This window comes from Grampus griseus (genome assembly GCF_964374135.1).
Source record: "Grampus griseus genome assembly, chromosome: 2".
In the NCBI taxonomy this organism is placed as follows: Eukaryota; Metazoa; Chordata; class Mammalia; order Artiodactyla; family Delphinidae; genus Grampus; species Grampus griseus.
The window spans coordinates 35211171-35232557 of NC_139018.1; the positions used below are offsets into that span (position 1 = coordinate 35211171).

A 21387-nucleotide genomic window follows, 5' to 3' on the forward strand; every position below is an offset into this window, starting at 1 on the left:
CACAGAAATACAAAGGATCATTAACAACTCTATGCCAATAAAATGGACAACCTGGAAGAAAGGAACAAACTTGTAGAAAGGTACAATCTCCCAAGACTGAACCAAGAAGAAATAGAAAATATCAACAGACCAATCACAAGTACTGAGATTGAAACTGTGAGTAAAGATTTTCCAACAAACAAAAGTCCAGAACCAGATGGCTTCACAGGCGAATTCTATCAAATATTCTGAGACGAGTTAACACCTATCCTTCTGAAACTATTCCAAAAAATTGATGAGGAAGGAATACTCCCAAACTCATCCTATGAGGCCACCATCACCCTGATACCAAAACCAGACAAAGATACCACGAAAAAAAATTACAGGCAATATCACTGATGAACATAGACGCAAAAATCCTCAACAAAATACCAGCAATCCAAATCCAACAATACAATAAAAGGATCATACACCATGATCAAGTGGCATTTATCCCAGGGATGCAAGGATTTTTCAATATCCACAAATCAGTCAGTATGACACACCACATCAACAAATTGAAGAATAAAAACCATGATCACCTCAATAGATGCAGAAAAAGCTTTTGACAAAATTCAACACCCATTTATGATAAAAACTCTCCAGAAGTGGGCACAGAGGGAATATACTTCAACATAATAAAGGCCATACTTGAAAAACCTACAGCTAACATCATACTCAATGGTGAAAAGCTGAAAGCACTTCCTCTAAGATCAGGAACAAGACAAGGATGTCCACTCTTGCCACTTTTATTCAACATAGTTTTGGAAGTGCTAGTCACAGCAATCAGAGAAGAAAAAGAAATAAAAGAAATCCAAGTTGGAAAAGAAGTAGTAAAACTGTCACTGCAAATTACTTAATATTGGGTTGGCCAAAAAGTTCATTCAGGTTTTTCTGTAACATCTTAAGGAAAAATCTGAACAAACTTTTTGGCCAACCCAATATTATTCACAGAAAATCTTAAAGATGCTATCAGAAAACTAGTAGAGGTCATCAATGAATTCAGTACAGTTGCAGGATACAAAATTAATACACAGATATCTGTTGCATTTCTACACACTAACAACAAAAGATCAGAAAGAGAAATTAAAGAAACAATCACATCAAAAAGAATAATTCCTAGGTTTATTCATACCTAGGAATGAACCTACCTAAGGAGACAAAAGACCTGTACTCCAAAAAGTATAAAATGCTGATGAAAGAAATTAAAGATGACACAAAGAGATGAAAAGATATACCGTGTTCTTGGATTGGAAAAATCAATATTGTCAGAATGAGTATAATACCCAAGGCACTCTACAGATTCAATGCAATCCCTATCAAATTACCAATGGCATTTTTCACAGAACCAGAACAAAAAATCTTAAAATTTGTATGGAAACACAAAAGACCCTGAACAGCCAAAGCAATCTTGAGAAAGAAAAACAGAGCTGACTTCGAAGCTACAGTAATCAAAACAGTATGGAACTGGCACGAAAACCAAAATATAGATCAATGGAGCAGGATAGAAAGCCCAGAAAAAAACCCATGCACCTATGGTCAATTAATCTACAACAAAAGAGACAAGAATATACAATGGAGGAAAGACACTCTCTTCAATAAATGGTGCTGGGAAAACTGGACAGCTATGTGTAAAAAATGAAATTAGAACATTCTTTAACACCATACACAAAAATAAGCTCAATATGGATTAAAGACCTAAATGTAAGATCAGATACAATAAAACTCTTAGAAAATTCTCTGACATAAACTGCAGCAATATCTTTTCCAAGCCATATGCTAGAGTAATGGAAATAAAAACAAAAATAAACAAATGGGACCTAATTAAACTTAAAAGCTTTTGCACAGCAAAGGAAGCCATAAACAAAATGTAAAGACAACCCACAGAATGGGAGAAAATATTTGCAAACGATGTGACCCACAAGGGATTAATCTCCAAAATTTACAAACAGTTCATCCGGCTCAATATCAAAAAAACAAATAACCCAACCAAGAAATGGGCAGAAGACCTAAATAGACATTTCCCCGAAGAAGACATACAGATGGCCAAGAGGCACATGAAAAGCTGCTCAACATCGCTAATTATTAGAGAAATGCAAATCAAAACTACAATGAGATATCACCTCACACCAGTCACAATGGCCATCATCAAAAAGTCTACAAACAATAAATGCTGGATAGGGTACAGAGAAAAGGGAACCCTCCTACACTGTTGGTGGGAATGTAAATTGGTACAGTCACCATGGAGAATAGTATGGAGGTTCCTTAAGAAACCAAAAATAGAGCTACCATATGATCTAGCAATCCCACTCCTGGGCATATATCCAGAAAAAAACATGGTTCAAAAGGATACATGCACCTCAGTGTTCACTGCAGCACTGTTTACAGTAGCCAAGACACAGAAGCAACCTAAATGTCCATCGACGGATGGATGGATAAGGAAGATGTGTTACATATATACAATGGAATATTACTCAGCCATTAAAAAGAATGAAATAATGCCAACCTCAACAACATGGATGGATCTGGAGATCACCATACTAAGTGAGGTAAGTCAGACAAATATCATATGATATCGCTTATATGCAGAATCTAAAAAAAAAAAAAGATACAAATGAACTTACTTACAAAACAGAAATAGATTCATAGACTTAGAGGACAAACTTATGGTTACCGGGGAGAAGGGTGGAGGGGAGGGACAGATTGGGAGCTTGGGATTGACATGTACACTGCTGTATTCAGAACAGATAACCAACAAGGACCTACTGCATAGCACAGGGAATGCTGCTCAATATTCTGTAATAACCTAAATGGGGAAAGAATTTGAAAAAGAATAGATACATGTAAATGTATAACTGAATAGCTTTGCTGTACACCTGAAACTAACACAACATTGTTCATCAACTATGCTCCAATAGAAAATAAAAATTTTAAAACAACCCATTAAAGTGTACACTTTAAATGGATGAACTGTATGGTATATGATTTAGATCTCAATAAAGAATAAAGTTGTCTAGACATTAAAAAGATCCTTAGAAAAGGAGGATAATGCTTCTTCTGTTCAGGCTCCCTACCTGCTCCCCACTCCCTCCAAAAAAAAAAGTTAAAGTAAATTCACAAAGAATTAGAAGTGCAACAAACAATTTCAGCAAGTCTTAATCTCTTCAGTGATAGCCAGATCAAATCTAAAACACTGTCTTCAGTTTTTCCATTACACTTTAAGGGAGGCACTGACAAACTACAGCTTGTTCTGGATGGCTTTCTCAAATCCAATTATCCTGACTAAATCACTGGTCTGAATAAATCAATGAAATAACTAAATTTAAAAGTTATAAATAACATATATAACAAATGATCTAATTCTACCCTTTTGAGAATGTAATATACTTTATTAGGACACACAACTGACCTTTGGATTACATCTTTTTAGCAATATCTGACACCTTCCCAAACCACTGTCCTTTATAAAGGTATTCTGGAAACAGAAAGAGTAACCTGAAGTCCATTTTATTAAAAACTGTCCCCCAAATTGTGGCAAGGACCATGCCTGCTTTATTTACCATTATTTTCCAGGTCCTACCATATTAAATGACACATAGTATATACTCAACAAATATTCACTAGTTATTTTTTAAGCACTTCTAAATTCTTGACTTAATGATAGAGGAGAAAAGAATGTTTTAAACTAATTATTAAAAAGTACCCTATTTACATTTCATTTTTTTCTGCTAAAAAATGTCAAAACTTAATATCACTTTGCTTCCAATTTAAGTGAACTATAAAAATTTGCACTCAATGCCAGGTGGCTAAGTGAAAGTCTGACCAGAATATAAATGTCACTTCACCTCACAAAGTGCAACTCAAATATTTTTCGTCTGACTATGCTCTTAGTTATTTATAAAAGAGGGAAAGATAAGATACAACTTTACAGAAAAGAAAAATATCTTAACTTACTTTTTAAATTACTGTCTTTTAAGAAACAAGTTAAAGTAAGACTGAATTACTCAAATTATTTTTTTTCCTCTACAAAGTTATGCTATGAGAGTTATTTTCAAAGTGAACTGTTCAGAAATAGATTCAATTTTGAAAATGCTTTCAGGGATCTTCCTCGCTTTCATCAGGAAAAAATGGAATCCTTTGTTGGCAACATCTTCTCAGTATTCTAAACAGCAACTGCCTATAAATCAAAACCATGAGGATTAGTGACTCCTTTTGCTCATGGAGTTAGGTCTCTCATTTATGTCATACACACTTAGAAAGATACTGAGGCTGCAGAAGGAACCAATGCTGATCAAAGTTTAAATACAGCTATTAGGTCAACAGAGGGTAGACTTTTGTATTGAACACCAATAAAGGGCTGAATGTTAGAACTGCCTGAGGAATGGGGAAAACGCAGGTTTTGCCAATGTATATTCACTATACATTCAGTCTGTTACTCTCTTACTCTTTCTATTACCCATTCTTTCATTTAGTCACTAAATCGCACATTCATTCCTTCACTCAACTATTTAAGGAATATGTCTGGTTGGGTCTATTGTGGTAGGTGGTAGCGATATAAGATTAAACATGAACAGTCTCTGCCCTTAAGTAAGTTATAATCTATTGAGAAATACAGATAGTACATACACAAACAATGATAATATAGTGTAAAAAGCTATGATAGAAGTTTAGGCAACATATAGGAGGAGCACATGGGAGATCATAGAGGACTCCAGGAAGGAAAAAAATCCAAGCTCTATCAGCTCAACCAGCCTTCCTCCCTAAATGGATTACCCTAAATTTAAAATTTAGGCTTCCTTCTTAACGTTCATTTAATCTCTCTCGGAAGGTAAAAAAAGATTAGGGTAGTTAACATTTACCACAGTGACCAGGTAGGAGTGGAAAGAAGGGGCAGCAAGGGCTAGTCTCCTTTAAACTGCTGCCCAATTGTCTAGTATTGTGGACGTTTTCCCAGCTGGGTAAAGGTAATTTAATTCTCCTTACTCTCGAAGAATAGTATTTTAAAACTTTAAACTCTTAAAACATCTAGAAAAGAAATAAATGGGTCTCTTCTCCTAGCTTTTCTTTTGTCATTTTCTTCCTAATGTGGGCTGAGTCACAAGCAGGTGTTTCTTAGGAAACTCATTAGGGAAGCATACTTAGGCAGACTTTTGATTAGCAAGCTTCTTTACCTGCCTGTTTGTCTTCCCAACCAACAATCTTTCACTGAAAAATCCAAAAGGAGTTCATATATAGGACTCAACTGTCATTATTTCATTGAGGCTTTTCCTTTGCACGTGTTAAATCTCACTTTCAATCTCACGTTTAGTCTCTGCAGATACCAACATAAACCATAACCAAAGGAAACAAAAATTCTGTTCCACCTCCTCCTAATAAAAATTGAGAAAAAAATATATATATAAAAGTTCATGGTGAGAGAACAATTAAATGATCAAAAGTCATATACCTACAAGCCATATAGAAAAAAATATTTTCAAACATTTTAATGTCAGTTCCTAGGTGGCCAGTGCTAAGATGTTATTCCATCATATTTTTAATAAACACAGCAATACAAACTAAAACCAAATGTGAAGTCATTATGCTGTAGATCTTAAACTTACACAGTGCTGTATGTCAATGATATCTCAATAAAACTGGAAAAAAATTTTTTTAAATGTGAGAACAAAATCAAGAAAGTCAAAACTAAGGCGAAGAGTAGAAAGAACGCAATGCCTGGTTGTCAGGAGGCCCATCACCATGTAGTTTTAGGACCTTAGATAAATCACAACTCAGCTGAGCTTTAGGTTTTACATCTCTAAATTGACAGAACTAAACTAATTGAGTATGATTCCCATGCAGAAAAGGCAATTTCAATGTAGTGGGCAATAGACTGTAAGATGATGGAAGGTGCAAATGGAAACTAGCCAACTCCCAGCAAAAAGCAGGATATACAGTCATACAACACAAGGATACAAATTCTGCTAACAACCTGAACTAGTTTGGAGCAATCTTCCTTAGTCAAGCCTCCAGATGAAAATGCAATCCCCAGCCAACACTTAGATTTGCAATCTTGGGAGATCCTGAGCAAAGGAACCAGTTAAACTGTGCCCAAAACCCTGACGTGAGATAATAAATACGTATTGTTTTAAGAAAGTTTGTGGTAATCTGTTACATGGCAATATAAAACTAATATAAGTAGACAATGCAATCATTCATTTTTTCACTCTGACCATCAGTGTCAGATGTATCAATGTGTTCTTGATAAACGAAATACATGGATATCAAAACTTTGTTTTAATCACTAGTTTTAATCTCGTAGACTCTCATTCATCTTCAGCCAAACTGAGTTTCTAAAAAGTGTAACATACCCCTGGAGTTTCTATTCATTCTCATAATCAATCATTCTCTCCCTCTCTCTCTGTTATTCCTTCTTTGCTCCCTCCATTCCTCCTTTCCTGCTTTTTTTTTTCCTTAACAAAAGCTTCATTTCAAGGATCACCTCTTTTTAAAATACTTTGTCAGTGCTCCCATTAAACTTTTATATGCCTCTATAATAATATTCCTCAGTTAAGGTATTACAATGGAAAGGGGAATAAGAATCTTTGACTCCTTTTCCTTTTTTGACTGATAGCGGTAAAGTTTCTCTTTTTAAGAAAGAAGTATGGAAAGACAGAAATAATCTGTTATTATTCCACCTGCTGTCTAGCCAGTTGTAATTAATGTAATAAATTCATCTGAGTCATTTCACATTTGCGTGTGTGTACTACATCAACAGTAAATAATATCAGGAAACAGGGAACAACTATTATCAATTAATTGAACTATGCAGTCCTTTAAAATTATTATAGCTATTACTACCAATACCTATCTAATTGAGATGATATGGGAAGGCAAGCAAAATGTTCTGCTTTAAAATAATAACAATTCTTGACAATGTATACATTTGTCCTTAAATTAACAGCTGAGACTGAATACACTACACATCTCTTAGTTTTATCACTCTTTTTCTGGAACTATCTTCTCTCTCATTTAATTAGGATATTCCACCATTCTGACCACAGGCACCTCTCCCATGACTGGTAAGTAAAGATAGCCTATACCCCTGGCCACAGTGATTGGCGGAGGTTTGGACACATGACCAGATTAACAAAATCAGAATTATTCCATGAGATTTTATGTTTTAGAGATGAAGTGAAGAGAGATCATGAAGCTAGAAGGAAGGGAATTAGAGTAAGTTATCAGCCATCTTGCCCATTTCATGGAGAAAGCCTGACTGCCGTAAGTGAGAATAAAGCCAAGAAAAACCAAAAGAGATGATGACGGAAAGTGAGAGAAACAAAACCAGTTGCACAAACTCTGTAATTCTCTTCTTTGAGGCTCCCACCCTTGATCTGGTTTCTGAAACTCTTTCTTGATTCCTTGAGAAGTACTCCTTAGTTACATATGCCAATCAAATCACAAATTAGCTTTTGAAGCTAGTTTGACTTAGGTTTCTGTACGCTGAAAATGAAAGAATCAACTAATTAAAATACATTATTTATTTCATTAAAAAATTCTAATACTGGATTGGTCATCTATATGCCTCAGGCAGACAACTCAGATATTATCCATCTTCAATCATATGTTCCTTAATTACAAGAACAATGTCAATTAAACCTAATTGCTGAAGGATGTAAGATGAATATCTACTAGTGTTTTGATTAAATAAATTTTTAAACAAATGAACCCATAAAAACTGCAACATACATTCCCAGGAATGTACGGAATGATGAAAATGAGAGAAAGTCTTCTAAAAGTAAAGTATAATCCAAAGTCTTTGGATTTGCAGTTCTGACATAGAGCACAGTACCATAATACCTTAGCACCAGTCTAGATTAAGCTGTACTGTCCAAATATATACTTTACAGTCTAATAACCATATAATCCAAAAAGGAACCTGATTAAAAATGATAAAAACTTACAGTTAGAGATGTTACTACAGACAAGACAGCTTTGGTATCTGTCTTAGATCTAGCAGAACTATTGGCAGCAGAGCAAAATGAATGATCAATAATGTTTAAAATGCTGTCCTTGGAAAAATCATTTCCACATCAAATGAAATTTATCTTAAGAGAAACAAAGGATAACAATATAAAAACTCTTATATTTTGTTTAATAATTAAAGGTCTCTTGGGACTTCCCTGGTGGCGCAGTGGTTAATCATCCGCCTGCCAACGCAGGGGACATGGGTTCAAGCCCTGATCCGGGAAGATCCAGCATGCCACAGACAACTAAGCCTGTGCGCCACAACTAATAAGTCCGCGCACCACAACTACTGCATCCTGCGTGCCTAGAGCCAGTGCTCCACAACAAGAGAAGCCACCGCAATGAGAAGCCCATGCACCACAACGAAGAGTAGCTCTCGCTCGCCAAAACTAGAGAAAGCCCGCATGCAGCAACAAAGACCCAATGCAGCCAAAAATAAAATAATTTTTTAAAAAAACCTAAAGAGAAATATTTTTTAAATATCTTAAAGGTCTCAAAGATACTCTAAAATTGAAATTTAATAAGCAAGCCATAAAAAACATTAAAATTGAAATGTAATCAAAAAGCCGTAAAAAACATTAACTAAAATCGTCTACCTGCAGTATGAGAATGTACAGCTCTACGGAAAATAACCACTTCAAAAACCAGTTTATCTTCTGTTGACTGGCATTTTTAAGAAATTCAGTTCACCACGGCAACCTGTCTTAACACCAGCAGGTAAGTACAGGCTATATTTAGATATGATTGCTTTCCAGATGGCAATCCTGCCTTTCCTTCATATTTAATGTCATGATCCAAGGGACCAAAATATCATTCAATCAGATTGTAGTGTGAAGACAAGTATACATACTCAGGGGGATGAGGCTGTGTTTCAGGACCATGAAAAGAATAGCTTCCACCAAAGGTGGTAAAATTTGTAAAGAAGCACATAAAGGTAAATAAAATGTTCATGTCTAAGAAATTTACAATCAGATACAACTATTTTGTCCAATTTTATCTTTGTTCTTAAACATTAAATGCCATTATCAAACACTAATGATCTATACTATCAAAATACATTTCAACTAGCAGGTTTTTGTTATTATTTAATTAGTATGCTGCATTTCCAATCAGGCACCTTCTAACTAAAAAAGAAAATTATTTTTTACCCAAAAGCAATCCTTTACAGATTAGGTATAACAAAGAGAAGTATTAATACAAGACAAGTAATACAATACATAACAAGGAAGATTAATTGATTAAAATGATACTGTTATGAAATTACCCTGGATGTATTTGTACTTTATAATCTTTGTAATGACAGTGAAAAGAATTTCTATTTTACTAAGTAACACAGTTTACTTCACAAGGTACCAAAGTATCATAATAATCAGCCAGAGTACGTTTTATTTTCCTTTACTCTCTAGATGAGCTGCATCAAAATTATTAAAGATAAAAGAAGTGAAGTTCAATTAAAAATACCAAGAACACATCACCTCACACCCATTAGGATGGCCACTATATTAAAAAACAAAAACCAACAGAAAATGAGTGTTGGTGAGGAAGTGGAGAAATTGGAACACTTATGCACTGTTGGCAGGAATATAAAATGGTGCAATCACTATGGAAAACACTATGGAAGTTCTTCAAAAACTTAAAAACAGAATTACCATATGATACAGCAATTCTGCTTCTGGGTATATATCCAAAAGAATTGAAACCAGGGTCTCAAGGACATATTGGCACACCCATGTTTAGAGCGGCATTATTCACAACAGCCAAAAGGTAGATGCAACTCAGTGCCCATCAATGGATGAATAAGTAAATGAACTGTGATATATATATATATATATATATATATATATAATGGAACATTACTCAGCCTTAATAAGGAAAGAAATCCTGACACATGCTGGAACTCCCTTGAAGCAATTGTGCTAACTGAAATAAACCCAATCACAAAAAGACAAATATTGCATGATTCCACTTATGAGATTCCTAGAGTATTCCAAAACTACTGAAACAGAAAGAATGGTAGTTGCCAGAGGCTGGGAGGAGGGGAATACAGGGAGTTATTGTTTAATCAGTATAAAGTTACAGTTCTCCAAGATGAAAAACTCTAGGGATAGGCTGCAACAGTGTGTATATACTTAACATTACTGAACTGTACACTTATAAATGGTAAAATTGGTTAAAACAGTAAATTTTATGTTACACTTATTTTACCACAATTAAAAAAAAAACACCAAGAATATTGACAAGAAGTATTTCCTCATCCATAATACAATTTATCCAGAATTTATAATTAAGATTTCTTCTATTTTATTGAATCATCCTTTCTTAAAAATCACAAGAGGTCATAATTTGGTAAAATCTTTTTCAAAATCTTAACATTACTGAAGCAATTTAAAATACATTCTGAGTAACAGAAAGAAAAACAACAAAGACTGACGTAATTGTCATGTTTTGCAAAATTTTCAAGGAATATAAACCTTCCCTATTTGCCCTATAAAGAAAATTACTAATATCCTACATTATGAATTATATTTCTAGTATTCAGAGATGGACAATTCTTCTATGAATTAAACAATTCTTCCTCTGATTTACATATCACATATCTACGATGCACCAAAATTTTTAAGAGCTTTTGCAAATTAAACAAACAAGGCACATCCATCTATACCCCCCCCACACACACAATCAGCATCAACACAATGAGTAGCACAAACAGGTATTCAATTTCTGTTAGTCCTTTACATTCTTATGTTACATTTCCTCTTTTGATTCTTAAACAGCTTTTAATAATTTCTATAAATGAATCTGAGTTCAAATAATTATCTCTGCTAAATAGTTTATAAATAAGCAATAACAAATCTAAAGCATAAATATGCTAATATGTTTTATCTTTCATCTTCAGCAAATAGACAATGGAAATTTGAAAGCATTTTTGAGAATTATCACTATAGAGAACACAACTGATATAACTTAAAGTATGCTATATACAGTATCTCCTGTATGCTATATACAGTATCTCTTTTTCATATAATAGTCATCTCTGCAGCATAGATAACAAGAAAAAGCAAAAATTTTTATGATTTAAATAGCACATAACTCTCCACTTAAAAAGAACAAAAATTAATTATACCATGTTAATAGTTTCTTGTATGTATGAAAATTACATATCACATTAGATACGTTTCTAACATAACATCAAGTTACATTTGACACTTTTCAATGTGCCATTGAAGACCACAACTAATACAAGAAGTCTCATAAAACAACTCAAATTGACAAATTATACATACAGCAGAGGAAATCATTCTTAAAATGTTTATAATCATAAATAGAAGATAAGTAATTAAAGCTGTTAATTGTTTATTTCAAAATTTAACACACATGCAAATTACTAAGTCAAACAAATCTTTAGGCACATTATTAGCAAAAAGTGGAAGTCAAGTTCCTCTACTTGGTCTTGTACGTAACACCTACAAGACTACGACAGAAACAAATATTCTTAGAGTAACTACCCAAAGAAGAGAGCTTGTCATGTATTCTCCTCACCACAACCTTGCCACAAGTCAGATTCTGCTCTCATTATTACAACAAATCAAAAGTTAGTAACAAGATCAGAAAGTCTTGCTTAGGGATTCACAACTTTATTTTTTTTTTCTCCTCCCATGGCATCCCTCCTTCATCATGTTCACACAATATAGCTCACTCAGTTCACTCAAGCCCAATAATTACTTTTACTACAATGATTTTACTAAAAATCTTGGGTTGTGTACTATACACAGTTTAGATAAACTACAGAGGATCTATCACATTATTCCATTAGCTTGCCATAGATATGAGTATAAAGCAGTCACTTTTGGTTCTGCCCTTTTGCTCTCCTCTGTGGCAGTAAACCTCTCAAACTTCATTCATTCATACATATACACACATACAACTCGGTTTTATTACTATACTTTGTCCACAGATATTCCATACCTGCTCATTTATCTGATTAAGACACTCTACACACCATTCTGAGTGTCAATATTGATCAGATTAGCCTGGGTTCTTCTCAACCTACTTTTTCCTTCTCTCTTTATTCTGTCTTCCTTTCTCACAGCATTAGTGATTGAAACACAGTACTTAATTTTTCTTCACACATCAACTCCTTTCAGCATCAGGAGCTCACGTAGGTGAAGCATAATACAAATCTGCCAGGCATATTAACATAGAGCATTCATTCAATACACATATCTTATTCTAATAATATTTTTTATTTGGAACATTTATTAAAATAACATATTATACAATTTTAGCAACCCTTACACTAGTCAGGAGTACTCATCAAATGCCAGTTATTTTTTGAGGGGATTTTTGCAGGAAAGTTATTTCCGAAATATTTTCTACTTAATGTTACAACATAAACAATTCATATAGAACCAAAAAGTAGTGTACATGAACTGATGAACAAACAGTAAAGAATTACATCAAAAATCTGGGAGTCTGCGCCAGACAAGAGGTATGTACTAAGGTATGTACTAAGTCAATGTTGCTATAGAATAGTAACTCAAAATAAAATATTTCCCATCATAACAACTGAAAAAAACACATTCGTTTACCACATCAGGCATTTCTTTCCCTACAGAATTTCAGCAAGTAAGAAATATATCTTTAAAAAATGAATTACAGTCATTAATAGTACATTTTGACAATTCTTATTAAGAAAAAAGTTCCTTCCAAATCCAAGTGTCAAGGGCAAAGACAAATTCTTGCTCACTGAATTCTTACATTCAAGACTAATGCCAAGAGACTAATGCCAAGTTAAGAGAATGATGTTAAATTAAGATATCTAGCTACTTTAAAACAGAGACTTAGAATTATTTTGTCCACTCAATGCAGTAGTGATCTGAGATAAATTTCTCTTAGAAATTTTCTCTAAGATTAAATTCCTATTTTAGTGATAGGTGACATTATGAATATTATTCTACATTCTAGGAAGAAGTACCAAAGTATTTCAAAACACTACAACTCATTATTATAATCCAATTTTCAAGTATATTCTCCACAGCTTTTATATTATTGAAGTCCATATAAGCACTTTTTTTTCCAAAAACACTGCATTAAAAAGATATATAATCCCACTGTACCAAAAATATACCTTACAAATAATACAATGGAATAATTTATTTTATCCAAATGGGTGACATCTTTCAATGATATTGTAAAGCTTCTTCCCATATCCTCATGCACATGTTATTCAATATTCATTTACTAGGAATATTTATATCCACATAGAACAATTCTATTCTTCATTAAATATTTATAGAACTGAAAGGACAACTTATCAATCTTCCTTTCAATAAAAATCATGGAGAAAGAATATTGACAATCCTTTTGAATGAGGAAAAGAGAGACATTAAAAAAAAAACTAGAGAATTGGGATTGGAAACTCATTTCGAAACTCATTACAATAATGAGTTCATTACAATAACTTCAATATTCAATCATTTTCACCATTCTGTCTTGTAACTATATTTTTTAATGACTTGGAAAATCATTATGAAATCAATAACCTTCAGGTTCAACACACTCCTGTGTTTTATTCCTCACACAATTTTAAATGAATTACTAGTAAAATCTGGATGAGTATAGATTACATCTGATGTGGAAGAGTAATTTTTTGTTATAATATATTTTACTGAATGCATTAAGTATCATTAAAGAAAGCATCTGCCCACACTCAATTTTCTTTCCCTGCTGCCCAGGGCTTAACTAGTATTGAATGTTTTTTTAATAAAAGGTGATCTTACTGGAAGGATATTTTCCTACAGAAGATAGTATGCATGATTTGCAGTTAATATAAAACTGAAAAAAATTGATTCATGAAATAGAAGTAGAAAGTGACATTATATTCTGATATGAAATATGTTCTGATAAAGAATGGAACTGACTCATGAGCCAGAACATTAAAAATTGAAACCTACAAAACTCTTCAAAAACCTTGTGCTATACATAGTGTTCTAATGTAAAACATCAGAAATACATTCAATACAGTCAAGTATATTGTTATTACAAATAACCGTTTTACATTTGTAATTATACTTACAAATGATTATTATAAATTATTCAAAAAAGCTTAAAATTTATGTAAACAAATTCAATCTTGCCTTCCCAAGCAAAACAACTACTAATCATCTTCCCTGCCTACTATCTACTGCCACATTGGTAAGATATCATCAACCATTAGTAGATACTCTTTGAAAGTCAATCATTAATCACAACTTTATCTCATCTTCTAAAATCTCCTCAATTTCTAAACAGAAAGTGTTCCGTAACTTCACTTCTGTTGAAACTGTTCTATGTGCTTCACTATATGTAACACAAATTGTCAGAAAACAAGAAATTACTCAACCTTAAATCAGTTCTGTTACAACTCTTCTGGAAAAAGTCACACAAATCATAAAGTTTTAATTTACACTTAATACTGAAAACCAAATACTTACAAAGAAGGATCTTGTACAAGATCTTTGAGATTTATCCCACTGCGATCTTCTGCAAGATTCCTGAAGCAACTATCACTCACTAAACAGGAAAAGGGGAAAGAAAAAGAAAATTAATTTTTGTTTACATTTCATTTAAATTATTACTGTCCAAAAGGAATTTTGAAATTAAAATTGGTTCTCTGGATAGGGTTTTTCTAAACATCAAGAATGATCAATTTCTAGGCCTGGTAGATTGAACAGCAAATATTAACATTCAATAACATCAATAATCTAAGCACACAGACTTTATATAAATACAATATATAAAAGAATAAACATACGAGTCTAAATTTTATTTTACTTTTACAAGACTAATTTACCAGTCCATAGTGGCAAGTCACTGCTTCCAGAACAACTAGAAAAAAAAAAAAAAAAAAGGTAAACTATCCCCCAAAATCATATTTTTAAAGACAATGGAGAACTTTGGATACAAAAAGGATAAACTAGGAGAAAAGTGCTATCTCTTCTTGGGTAAGCTGAGCCTCCTGATTGTTTCATTACTGGGAGGATTTACCATCTAGACGTAAGAACCAGACAGAGGGACACTACCAGGGAAAAGAAAAACCAGCATAGTTTGCGATAGCTCTTGGGCGGGCAATGACAGACTGGAATTCCATGGGACCCACAAGACACAGACAGTTTTCTTCTGGGAGATTTGCTGGGGCCTAGGACTGTACAAGAAGTTCTGGGGGAAGGAGAAGAGAATGGGACACAGGGCAAATAATGTTTTCTGCAGTGCAGAAGTGATTAGGAGTTAAAGTCACACTACAACAGATGGAGTCTACCACTTTCAGTGCAGAATTTCAATAGGTCTCCCCTCAAGATATTTGCTCTCAATCAAAAGCATCCCACCTTGAGAGGGGAGATGAGTAAAAGGGGGCAGAAGCCAAATGGTAGAGTAAAATCTCCAACAATTTCATAGTACATTAGTACAAAGCCACAGCACAGAGGAATAACTGCAACGCAACAGGTCTGGCCCTTAAGACATTTAAAACCAGAGGCACACTGAGTATATCTAAAGCTGTCACTCAAACCACCCAGCTCAATTTGTGGCTGAGTTGAGACGGTTAACACTTAATCATTTCTTTCTAATATAATATTGAAAGAAAATAACATTTACATCAATTTCTATCCTAGTATAGACAGTATTTGGTATACGATAATAATTACAAAGTACAGGAAAGGGGACAAAATGTGACCAATAAACAGTTGAAAGTATATGCCAACCCACAGATAATACAGAATTAGAAGACAAGGACTTTAAGAAAACCATAAGTTAAAGAAGATATACAAAAAATGTTCACAGTAGATGAAAGTTCTCACATTTCAATAGAGAATTAAAATCTGTGAAAAAGAATCTAATAGTAATTTTAGAACTGAGAAATACAGTATCTGAAATTAAGAAATCTGTGGGTGGGTTTTTAGCCAACTCAACACAGCAAAACACAGGATTAGTGAACTTGAAGAGAGCATCCAAACTGAAGTAAAAAGAAGAAGAAAAAAAAAAGAACAGAGCATAAGAGACATGTTGGAATCAAACAGCTAATGTAATTGTAGTTGAGAAGAGAGAGAATGGGGAAGAAGCAATATTTTCAGAAAAAACAGCTGAGAATATTCCAAAACTGATATAATACATTACTCATTGACTCTGGGAATACAGCCAACCCTGTACTGGAAAATGTGAAAGAAAACCACCCTCAGCAAACTGCTGAAAATCAAAGATAAGAAGAAAACCTTAAAAACAGCAAGGGGAAAAAAAGGACACATCACCTTCAAAGGAAAAACAATAAAACTTGCAGCTGAGCGTCCAACATAAACTATGGAATACAGAAGACAATGGAACAATATAGTTAAAATGCTGGGGGAATATCTAGAATCTAAGTCTATACCTTGATAAAATATCCATCCCAAAATTAAAGGTGAAATAAAATTTTACTCATAAAAGTTTTGTATTTGTAAGCATAAATATTAAGTTATTATTTCCTATTTCAATTTAACAGTTTTATTATGTATCTCTTAGCCATTTTCAATCTTCATAAGGAGCAACAAGAATATAACACTTGCCTTGCCCCTTTCAAAAATCCATTACCTAATATTTTATTCATATTTTATATTCCCTTTTCTTACAGCTCAAAATTATAAGCTCCCTAAATCTGAATCTGCCTCTAATATAAATGAAAAACGTATATAATGATGCATTTAAAGGATCTGAAGTTGAAATCAAGTTTGCAGTTTTATTATTAACTCCAAAAAGGTATCCCCTACTTTTTTTTTTCACAATGAGGTAATTTTGATCAATATATAATTTTCTCTCCATATTTAACAGACACTGATCTCAACCTGTTGATTCGAGACAAATTTCCTGCTCTTCATAATTTTAACACAAATGCTCATTACAACATTTCCTAATTAAGGCCAAAAGGAAAAAAATATAATGTTGCCACACTATAAGAAAAGTTGGTTTCCAGTTGCGTTGAACTAATATTGAAATTATAATATATTATATCATAAAATTTGTTCTCATAAAGTTTCTTGCCCAATTTGGCAAATATGAGAGCTTAGTTAAAACTTCAAGAGCCTGAAAGTTTGGGAGGCTTAATTAAAATAGAATAAACCTTTGCTCCTATAAAGGCTTATTAGTCAGCTAATGAAAATGAATTTTGCTAAAGGAGGCACTTTCTAATGTTCATATCTCATCCAAAGTTTAAGTTTAAAACAGAGCAAGAAATCTAAAGAAATTCAATAGTTTCTTAACAAATATTCTGAAACTCTACCTGCCTAATATATTTATTTTTAATAAAATATATTTAAAATATTTAAATATATTTAAAATATAAAATAAAATATATTACACCAATGTAACAAATCTTGTTTTTGAATTATAAATAAGAACATGGTAGATTTTAAGAAGCTAGTGAACATACTTTTTTCATGTGTAAATCACACCAAAATCAATCAGTTTGGTCATCATATTTTTTTGTTATTCTTCCCCTCCCCCCAGTATATGCCAACAAAAGGAATTACTATGCTCTTTGTTCCAATGATTAATATCACAAAATTAAGAGCTGGTTCTTAGGAACATACATATTTTTCAAAAACTGTCTCTTTCTATGATCACAGTGTGAAAGTTAAAGGTTTAGTGGAAAATGTCATTATGCTGTAATTTTAAAATATACCAAAAATAGGAGCACTTAATTCCTTTTATTTTGAAAATATATCAGATAGTTCAATTAATACCTGATATAAGAAAAATTAGACTAACTCCATAATTCCTGGTTTCATTTTTTTAAGATAAATCTCTATATTTTTTGTTATTCAGATGAAAATCACATAACACAAAATTAACCATTTTAAAGTGCACAATTCTGTGACATTTAGTTCATTCACAATGTTGTGCACCTCCACGTCTATTTCCAAAACATTTTCATCATCCCAAGAGAAGACCTGGTACCCGTTAAGCAGCAAGTCCCCAATCCTCCCTTCCCTTCCCCCAATCACTGGCAACCACCAGTCTGTTTTTGGTCTCTATGGATTTAATAATTCTGGATATTTCATACAAATGGAAGCATACAATATAGGACATTTTGTGTCTGAATTCTTTCACTGAGCATAATGTTTTCAAGGTTCATCCATGTACAGAGAAAAATCATTCCTCTTTATGGTTGAATAATATTCCATTGTATGTATGTACCACTTTTGTTCATCCACTCACCCTTTGTTGGCCATTTGAGCTGTTTCCACCTTTCAGTTATTGTGAAGAGGCTAAGTAAGCACACACGTACAAATATTTGTTTGAGTACCTGTTTTCAACTCTTTGAGGTATATATCCAGAAATGGAATTGCTGGATCATACGGAAATTCCATGTTTAACTTTTTGCCAATTGTTTTCCAAAGCAGCTGCACTATTTTACATTCCACCAACAATGTACAAGGATTCCATTTCCCCACATCCACAGACGTTATTGTCTGTCTTTTTAAATTTAGTCGTAACAGTGGGGTGTGAAGTATTATCTCATTGTGGTTTTGATTATATTTCCCTAATGATAAATGACGTTGAGCATTCTTTAATATGCTTGTTGGCCATTTGTATATTTTCTTTGGAGAAATGTCTATTTAAGTTCTTTGCACACTTTTTAATTAGGTTGTTGAGTTGTAAGACGTCTTTATATATTCTGGATACTAGACCCAGACATATGATTTACAAATATCTTCTCCCATTCTGTAGGTTGTCTTTATGCTCTCTAGATGTCTTTTTTTTTTTAATTTATTTATTTATTTATTTATGGCTGTGTTGGGTCTTCATTTCTGTGCAAGGGCTTTCTCTAGTTGTGGCAAGCAGGGGCCACTCTTCATCGCGGTGCGCAGGCCTCTCACTGTCACGGCCTCTCTTCTTGTGGAGCACAGGCTCCAGACGCACAGGCTCAGTAGTTGTGGCTCACGGGCCCAGTTGTTCCGCGGCATGTGGGATCTTCCCAGACCAGGGCTCGAACCCGTATCCCCTTCATTGGCAGGCAAATTCTCAACCACTGCACCACCAGGGAAGCCCTCTCTAGATGTCTTTTAATGCACAACAGTTTTTAATTTTGAGGAAGTTCAATTTGTCTATTTTTTCTTTGGTAGTTTGTGCTTTTGGTATCATATTTAAGAAACCATTGCCAAATCCAAGGTCATGAAGAACTTCCCCTATGTTTTCTTGTAAGAATTTCAAAATTTTAACTGTTATATTTAGGTCTTTTATTCATTTTGACTTAATGTTTGTACATGGTGTGAAAGTAAGAGTCTAGCTTCATTCTTTTACGTGTGGGTATCTAGTTGTTCCAGCACCATTTACTAAAGAGGCTGTTCTTTCCCCATTGAATGGCCTTGGCACTCTTCTGAAAAATCAAATACTCACAGACACATGAGCTGATTTCTAGACTCAATTCTATACCATTTATCTATAATGTCTACCCTTATGCTAATATCACACTGTTTCTATTACTGTAGCTTTGTAAGAAGCTTTTAAATTGGGAACTGTGAGTCCCCCAACTTTTTCTTTTTCAAGATATTTATGGTTACTCAGCATCCCTTGCAATTCCATATGAATATTAGGACTCTAATCCATTTCTTACACCAAATTTTTTTCCCATTTTAAGTAGATTCATTTTAAGATGCATTTGACTATTACCAATTACCTACCCTCATATGCCACTTCATATTTTTTTCCATGTTTAAGTCCTACCATTTTCTACCTCCTAGAAGAAAAGTTCCCTGAATTCTCCTAAAAAGGACGCAAACTAAGTAAAGAACTATTACTGAGCAAACTGAAGATAAAAATTGTCATGATGGAAATTTAGTAATGTTCTTAATATATCCAACCTAAAATTACAAGCCAAAATAATGCTAATATGTAAAACCTATACTATGATAACCATTTCACAACTACCAATGATGCCTGAATCTTAAGTAATTTTAAGTAATTTCAAGCTGTTGTGCACTTTGCTGTCAAAAGGTAACACATTCCCACGCTGAGAAAATTTAAAACAATAAGCGAAATCTCCTTTCCCAATAAATTTGCAACAGATATGTTTCCTGAGTTCAAACTACAGTTTGAGCAGGATTTTTTGGATCTGATCCAAGTGGAAAGAAATTTTTTCATATTTTAAAATCCACTTAATAACTATGCAACTAAGGAGCCTCCACCTTGTCTTCAATTGGACATTGATTATTCTGCAATGTAATGTACATGCTAAAAGGCAAGAAAACTTAACAGAATTCTAAAACCACATTCCAAATAATTAATGTGCTCCATTAAAATTATCTGTTCATGGACTGATATCAGTATTCACCAGTAACTATCTTTTCAATGAGTGGAAAGACATACGCAAAAATAAAACACTCCATACAAATCAGCATTAATAAATGAACATTTACAATTTATTTTGATGACAAGAAATACTAACTGTAAACTCTAATCATTCCTCACCCAATTCCATTCTTTAAATTGGTAAATGTGTATGACAAATACAGCACTTAATTATTATAATTATATTTGGATTTCATAAATTTTAGAAATTGTAAAAATACGTTTTCTTTCTTGTGATAGTAGTATATACATAATATCTTCAATTTTGCCTCTTGGCCCACAAAACCCAGAATATTTACTATCTACCCCTTATGGAAAAAGTTTACTGATCTCTGGTTTATAGGAACACAGCAGGATTACCATGCACCATACAGAGCTAGTTGATGTTAATCCCTAGCACATGCATTAGTATAGCATATTTCCATGACTATGCACAGAACAGCATAAATTACAGAACTGATTTATACTCTCCTCTATTTTTTATATCTCTGGCTAAATCCCATATCAAAACTCAAGTTATTGGGAAAACTTCCAAATATATTCATCCATCCTCATATATGTTCACCGACCAATCCTAGACAATGAGAGATCACTGAAGACTCAGTGGGGGGCCAGAAGTACCATTCTCACCTAGCAGTGCCGTGGAGAGCCTAACTCAAGTATCAAAGGAGGCCAAATGGAGAACTTGACTTCTACCCCAGCCTGGCAGTAAAGAGGAAATGACTACCTCCCTTTACCTGCCTGAGCAACGTGTGAGTAAGCCAGCAAAAACAGAAGATTTAAATAAGATTCCAGTTCATAATGTAATACCCAAAATGCCCAGGTTTCAACAAAAATATCAAGTGTCATTATGGATTAATGGAACAGAATAGAGAGCCCCCAAAAAACCCCTTACACCTATGGTCAATTAATCTTTGACAAAAGAGGCAAGAATATACAATGGAGAAAAGACAGTCTCTCCAGCAACTGATGCTGGAAAAGCTGGACAGCCTCATGTAGATCAATGAA

General features: G+C 33.5%; 1 protein-coding gene across 6 annotated transcripts in view; it reads right to left on the reverse strand.

Moving 5' to 3' along the window:
* Positions 1-21387, reverse strand: part of GPHN (gephyrin) — a 627058-nt gene that overhangs the window by 499155 nt on the left and 106516 nt on the right. For all 6 annotated transcript variants that reach the window (XM_082648862.1, XM_082648860.1, XM_082648864.1 and 3 more), the window contains exon 2: positions 14496-14574. In XM_082648862.1, coding sequence (XP_082504988.1) covers positions 14496-14574 — 79 coding nt within the window. The remainder of the gene's footprint in view (positions 1-14495; positions 14575-21387) is intronic.